This window comes from Nannospalax galili, unplaced genomic scaffold (genome assembly GCF_000622305.1).
Source record: "Nannospalax galili isolate Female #2095 unplaced genomic scaffold, S.galili_v1.0 scaffold633, whole genome shotgun sequence".
NCBI classification, from domain to species: Eukaryota; Metazoa; Chordata; class Mammalia; order Rodentia; family Spalacidae; genus Nannospalax; species Nannospalax galili.
In genome coordinates this window covers 6,813,235-6,820,777 of record NW_008336075.1, presented here as the reverse complement: position 1 = coordinate 6,820,777, position 7,543 = coordinate 6,813,235, and the positions used below count along the sequence as shown (strand labels likewise).

General features: G+C 39.9%; 1 protein-coding gene across 4 annotated transcripts in view; it reads left to right on the top strand.

The window, feature by feature from the left end:
* The window catches only part of Epb41l5 (erythrocyte membrane protein band 4.1 like 5), a 142,723-nt gene that overhangs the window by 122,122 nt on the left and 13,058 nt on the right, over positions 1-7,543 (top strand). For all 4 annotated transcript variants that reach the window (XM_029562404.1, XM_017797571.2, XM_008830872.3 and 1 more), the window contains exons 21-22: positions 3,016-3,103; positions 5,505-5,579. In XM_029562404.1, the coding sequence (XP_029418264.1) occupies positions 3,016-3,103; positions 5,505-5,579 (163 nt within the window). The remainder of the gene's footprint in view (positions 1-3,015; positions 3,104-5,504; positions 5,580-7,543) is intronic.

Sequence of the window (7,543 nt, the reverse complement as noted above, 5' to 3'; positions counted from 1 at the left end):
TGTTTAGCTTTTCAAAGAACCAGCTCTTAGATTCATTGATTCTTTGTATTGTTTTCTTTGTTTCTATTTCATTAATTTCTGCTCTATTTTTGTTATTTCTTCTCTTCTGCCAGGTTTGGGTTTCATTTGTTCTTGCATTTCCAGGGTCTTGAGTTACAGCCCATTTATTTGAGCTCTTTCTAATTATTTAATGTAGGCACTTAGAGCTATAAACTTCCCTCTTAGGACTGCTTCTAATGTGTCCCAGAGGTTGTGTTGTGTTGTATTGTCCTTTTCGTTGAATTCCAGGAATTCTTTTATTTCTTTCTTAATTTCTCCTTTGACCCACTCATTGTTTAGGAGTGTGTTGTTCAATCGCCATGAGTTCGTGTAGTGACTAGGGCTTTGTCCAGTGTTAATTTTGAGCTTTATTGCATTGTGGTCTGATAGAATGCATGAAATTATTTCAATTTCTTTTGTATTTGTTGAGGTTTGTTTTGTTGCCCAGTATGTGATCAATTTTTGAAAAAATTCCATGGAGTGCTGAGTTGAAAGTGTATTCTTTGGTGCTTGGGTGAAATATTCAAAAGATGTCTGTTAGGTCCATTGGATGTATGGTATCATTTAATTCAGACATTTCTCTGTTTATTCTTTGTCCAGTTGACCTGTCTAATGGAGACAGTGGGGTATTGAAGTCCCCTACTCTATTACTGAGTTGGGGTTAATCTGGGTCTTAAAGTCCTGTAGTGTTGTTTTCATGAATGTGGGTCCACCAGAGTTTAGTGCATATATGTTAAGGACTGTAATATCTTCTTGGTTAGCTGTTCCTTTGATCAGAATGAAGTGACCCTCTCTTCTGATTAGTTTTCCTTTTAAGTCTATTTTGTCAGATATTAGAATTGCAACCCCTGCTTGTTTCTTAGTGCCATTTGTTTGGAATATTCTTTTCCGTCCTTTTACCTTGAAGGATGCCTGTCCTTGAAGATGAGATAGGTTTCTTGCAGACAGCAAAGAAGTGGATTTTGTTTCTTAATCCATTCGCTTAGCCTGTGGCTTTTGACGAGGGAGTTCTGCTGATTGATATTTAAGGTTATTATTGAAAGATGTGTATTGGTTGCCATCATTTTGATTGGTGTTTGTGTTCTCTAATTTTGTGTTTCCTAGATTATATCTTTGCTTTCTTTTGTTGCCTCTGAGGTATAGTAGTTTCTCTCTCTGCTCTCTGTATTCAAGTATTCTTTGAAGGGCTGGTTTTGTGGACATGTATTCTTTAAGGCCTTTTGTGTCATGGAAGATTTTTCTTTCCCCCTCAACTATAATAGACATTTTTGCTGAGTGAAGTATTCTGGGCTGACATCTATTATCATATAGAACTAGAAATACCTTGGTCCAGGCTCTTCTGGCTTTCATAGTTTGCATTGATAAGTCAGCTGTAATTCTGATGGGCTTTTCTTTGTATGTGACTTGTTGTTTTTCTTTTGCTGCTTTCAGTATTCTCTCTTTGTTCTGTACATTTAGTGTTTTTACTATGATATGTTGTGGGGAGTTTCTTTTCTGATCCTGTCTATTTGGTGTTCTGTGTGTTTCCTGTGCTTGTATGGGGGTGTCTTTCCTTAATTTCAGGAAGTGCTCTTCTACAATCCTGTTTAAGATTTGGTCAACACCATTAACCTGATAATTCTCCTTCCTCTATTCCTGTGATCCGTAGATTTTGTCTTTTCATGGTGTCCCACATCTTTTGCATATTCCATTCCTGTGGGGTTTTTTTTTTTTTCAATTTTCCATAATCTTTTCTTGAGTGGTCCAGTTCTTCAACTTTATCCTCCAGTGTTGATATTCTGTTTTCCATTTCATTCATTCTAGCAGTGAGGCTTTCCCCTATTGTTTCTAGTTGGCTTATTCGGTTTTGCATTTCTTTCTTCATTGCTGCCTGACTTTTCTTCACTTTTTCTATCTCTTTTGTGAATTCATTCAGTTTATCCCGATCTTCTTTTAGCTCTATGATTTGTTTATTCATGTGTTCTTTAAATTTGTTGAATTCCTTGATGATTTTTCCTCGAGTTTGTAGGGGAACATTGATGCTTAGACACTTTTCAGTGGTAGTGAGGAGGATCAGATTTCCTGTCTTGGTGGATGCTGGCCTTTGGGCTGCAGTCCTCCCTTTCTTTGCTGGCACTGCAGTCATGTATAGAACTGCTCCTAGCCTTGCTGTGCCTATCTAGAGACAGGGTACTCTGTTATGGTGGCCTAGAAGTCACAGGGTCTACAGTATCCTGTCCTCTGTCGCAGTGTCTGGAGCACCCTGGTTATTGCTCCTGCTTTTGCAGCAGCTTTCCAGCCTGTGCCCTCATCCTGGCCTCGTGTTTCCTCACTCTTCTTTCTTGTCTTGGCTATTGTATAAAATCTGTGATCCACTGAACTTTCCTTCTCATGTATTTTATCATAAACTGGGAGTGGGGGGAGTCAGTCTGTAGTTCTGCCTCATTCTCATCTTTTTTTGTTATTTAGCGGAGCCTCAAATATGTAGCCTTGGCTGTCTTGGAACTCACTATGTAGACCAGGCTGGTTTGGAACTCAGAGATCTACCTGCCTCTGCTTCCTGAGTACAGAGATTAAAGATATGCACCACATCCAGCTCACTTCCCATCTTTTATATCTTTTCTCTGGATTTGAGGTACTGCATTGAATCTGTCTATAATGTTGAAGCCATTCTTTTCTGCTGTGTGTCTTTGTGGATTTCCTGAAGATTCTAAACTATCACTTGAAACCCTTAATGTTTTTTAGGTGCTGTGTTTTGTTGTTGCTGTTGTTGTTTTGCTAAAGATAAATCCTTTCAGTCATTTTAGTGTGGTGTTAGGAGGCAAGCAAGGTAGTGTAGACCCACTGGCAGGTTAGTCTGACTTGGAATCAAAGCTGAGTGCTCCTCTCCAACCCCCAAGTCTTCCCTCCACTACCCTTATTCTTCTATCCTAAAGCTTCCTTCAGCAGTGCCGCCTCCATACAAGTCCTTCATGATCTGAATTTTTTTTCTTCCAGTGCTGTCTTAAATGGCAATAATGGGTCCTTCAAAGATTCCCTCACTCTGGTGCATACCACACCAGCAGGTGGTGATTCTGTTCTAAAGGTAAGAAGGTTCCTTTCCGTTTTTCCAAAGAAAACTGACTTGACTCCTATAATATGTACTCCGTTGAAACTTAAAGCAGCTGAGCCTGTTCTGTAGAGAAGATCCTGTTGCTGACCACTGGGAGTAGCCAGGATCTCCTCTCCAGTTTTGTGTTGCTTCTTTGTCTTTGTGTCAGGGGTGGTCCTGGATGCTGGCTATGCTTTCACTTGTTTTCCTCTTAAGAAGAAAGATGCAAATAGGTACTCTTTAAGCGCTTAGTAGATGAGTGAACTAATGCTACGTACCTCCAACATATAGGTGATTTTGTTGAAATGTGTAATCTGGTTTTCCCAGGAGAACATACACTGTGTGAGAGGCCTGACTTTTGTTTTGTTTTGTTGAGTCAGGGTCTTGGTGTGTACCTAAGGCTGGCCTTATTTGGTTGGAGTATAGCCCAAGCTGGCCTTGAATTCACAATCCCCTTGCCTCAGCTTCCCTGGTGCTAGGATTACACCACTCCTAGGTGATCTGTTTTGTTCATTGCTATATTCCTATGTCTCAGTACATGGTACATAGTTGGCACTAAGTACATATTTGAAATAACAGGCACCTGTCACTGATTATACTGCAGCTCATGTAAGCTTCTGCCTTTCCTGTGTCCACTTGTCCTACTTTACCAATTCAGAAATCATGAAATCCCAGTCTTGTTGCAAATTAACATATAGTGTCTTTGCTCTTTTATTGTATAATGTACATTTGTTGTAAAAATCCATGGAATATTTCCCAAAAAGGAAGAACTATGAATCACTTTTAAGCTTACTATGCGAAGACATTATATAATTAATATTTAGGTATATAATATCTCAGACTTTAGGGTTTAAAGGAAAAAATCTACCCTAAAAGACCCTCAGGAGTTCCTTTAATTATTTTTTTTTTAACATTTTTAGCTAGGCGTGGTAGCACACGCCTTTAATTCCAGCAAGTAAGAAGCAGAGGCAGGCAGATCTCTATCAGTTTGAGGCCAGCCTGGTCTACATGGCAAGTTTCAGGCCAGTTAGGACTCCATAGTGAGACCCTGTCTCAAACCCCTCTTCCCCCCAATTTTTTTTTTTACATTTTGAAATTTATTTTGTGTGTGTGCATGTGAGGGTGGGGAGTGGACATGCCTCGGTGTGCATGTCAAGGTCAGGAATAGAGTCTCTCCTTCCACCATGTCAGTCCCAGGGATTAAACTCAGACTGTCAGACTTAGAAGTAAGTCCCTTTACCTGCCTGCCAAGCCATCTGGCCAGCCCAGGGGTTCCTTTTTTGCTAATTAAAATTTTTAAAAGGGCTGTAGAAATATCTCAGGAGTAGCGTACTTACTTGCCTAGTAAGGCTAGTAAGGCTTGCCTAGTGAGGCTCTCAACTGAATCCACAGTACTACAAAAATAATAAGAAGATAAATTCTGAAAAGACACACAAGTGACTTGGATTAGTTACTGAAAATTATTTGTGGAAACTGAAATTTTTTAGACCAGAGGAGACATGTAGGTCAAAGATTTACAATAAAATATGTACCAGACAGCAGGCTAGACCATACGGATTAGAAACTAAATGAAGCATGGTCTCTGCTTTCAAACTGCTTATTATACAGTGGGAGAGGGAGTTGCATGGTGGAGACAAGCAATCTACTACTGTGCATTTAGCCCAGGCCATGGTATGGGAAGGACTGAGGTAAAAGAGAGAGATGAGAGAGGAAAGAGAACAGTTCTTTCATGTATATGACAAATATTAAGTTGTATTTGAAACAGGAATGATTAAGAAGAGTCACCAAGGTTTGAAAGCAAATAGAAATAGAAATGTATGAAAGAAGGGGTTTTTGTCACATACCCTACCTCAAAGGTTCCAATTTCCCCTATTAATACTAGATTGGAATTGTATTGTTTTTAAATTCTCCCTCCCTGCATATTGCAGCACAAAATTAAGCTCTCCATAGGTGCTTCAGATACTAAAATTAACAGAAAGTATGAATTGTATTTATAGGGGAACAGAACATACTGTATTCTTGTGTACATAGTGAAACACCCCTGCATCCAGAAAAAGAAGCACTTGGACTTGAGGCACACCTTTGTTCACTGAACCTTTTCCTATTCAGTCATAAAACAAGCCAGAATAGTCTTCAACTCCACCCAAGTTTTGTCTGTGTAAAGGGAAAAGCTATATGAACATTTAACATCAAAATTCTTTTTCAAGTTCTGATTTTAGTCTAGATTCTCCTCCATGAAGAGGTGAAATCATTAATATAACTCATTCCTGAATATCCCTATGTTTAAAGGAGGAGCACTGGCCAGGCCTGGATCACAATAAAAAATTCCAAGACCGTGGAAAAGCTTAGTGTGGTGATAAATCATTTGTTGATGTTCGATGCCTTGTCTTCACAGGATGCTACAGATGAATTGGATGCCTTACTCTTGTCTCTAACTGAGAATCTGATGGACCACACAGTTACACCCCAGGTAAATGTGCCTGCAAGCAGCAAGGTGGAAAGGGGTATGTTTTGAATGTCTCTGCAAGGTTCCAATTTTTTCTTATTTAACAATTTAGTAAAACTTTTCATTTAATAAGAATTTATGGGACTAGGGAGATGGCTCAATGGGTAAAGCACTTGCTGCACAAGCATGAAGACCTGAGTTTGGATCCCCAGAATCCACATAAAGCTGCACACAGTAGCACACATAGGAGGCAGAATCAGGAAAATCTCTGGAGCTCTCAGGCCAGATAGCCTGGAGTGCAGAGTAGAGAACCAGAGACCCTGTCTCAAAGTGGAAGGTGAAAACCAAAAGCTGAAGTTGTCCCTTTGACCTCCACATGAGCACTGAGGCATACACAAACCCACACAGACAAAGAGAAAAATAAATCTGTATTTGAACAACTACTTAGCATTGCCTCTCTGTGCTCAGATTCTGCTTCTTTGAATTTGCATGCCACTATAAAGATCATGTCACTAATAAGCCCATTTGCATAAATCAATACCATATTAAATCACATGAGGGAAAACATGAAAGCTATACCAGCTTAAAGAGTTAAGACAGTGAGCTGGTCTTGGTAGCACATGCCTGTAATCCCAGCACTCAGGAGGATCACCATAAGTCCAAGCCCAGCCTGATCTACAAAGCAAGTTCCAGGGCAGCCAAGGCTACAGCAAAACTATCTTTAAAGAGTATTAAGACAATTTAAAGACTATCTTTAAAAAGTATTAAGACAATAAGATATATTTAATTCTATTTTTTACAGAAAGGAGGGAACATAATTAATGATTGGCATTCAACATATCAATCCTATTATAATCTGGAAGGCAGCTGTATGCTCTACTCCTACCATAATGCAAACAGGGAACAGTCCATTTCTCCAGGGACTTAGCAGTCTACTTAGGGTGAGAGTTACACACAAAAACTACTTCCGTGCCTTTTGAGTGATAGTACAAGAGCTTCGGTAGGAACTAGGTGCCTGTCTGAGGGTTCAAGAAGTACCCATGGTACGTTCTGTGGTATGGGATGTTTGCATAAATCATTAGTGCTCAAGCATGCGTGTGCATCAGAATCACCTGGAAGCCATACCGAACAGATTGAACAGATCGCTGGGCTCCACCTCAGAGTTTCTAATTTGGTATGTCTCGGGAGGAACCCCAAATTTGTATTTCTAAACATGTTCCTGGGTGATTAACCCCTAGTGTAGTCTGGAGACCATCAATTTAGATCAATAATGAAGACTTTAACAAAGGATAAGAAGTAATCCCAATCTAGACAAGTTCACAGGCAACAATATTGACCACAGTAAGTCTCTGAATAGGCAAGAGATAGCCTCTAAAATTAATGCCAAGATGACCTGAGACCATAATCCCTGAGAGCAAACCACAAGTATTCTCTCTCTCGATGGGCAGGTGAGCTTTCCAAGACCAAAACAGAGGGCTGAGATGTAGGTCAGCAGTAGTGTTTGCTTTGGGAGTAATGTTTTAAATGTTTTGTGTAGGTTACAGTTCCTACTCTTAGGGTTTTCCAGGCTGGGTGACTTACTCAAAGAGGAAACATAAATTCCTATTAAAATATTGGGGGTGGTATTAAATTTAACTTTCATAAATTGAAACGCTGAGATAAACTCAGTCGGAAGATATTAGAAAGTCAAGCAAGGGCTGGTGAAATAGCTTAGTGGGTAAAGGTACTTGCTGCCAAGCCTGACCACCCAAGATCCATTCTCAGGACTCACATGGTCAGAGGAGACAATACACTCCTACAAGTTGTTCTCTGACTTCCAAATGCATGCAGTGGTGCATGCGTGCACACGCACACATTAATGTAATAAAAACTTTAAAAGTTAAGCTGGGGACTGGAGAGATGGCTTAGCAGTTAAGAGCACTGACTGCTCTTGCAGAAGACCCGAGTTTGATTCCCAGCACCCACATGGCAGCTATGAACTGTCCTTA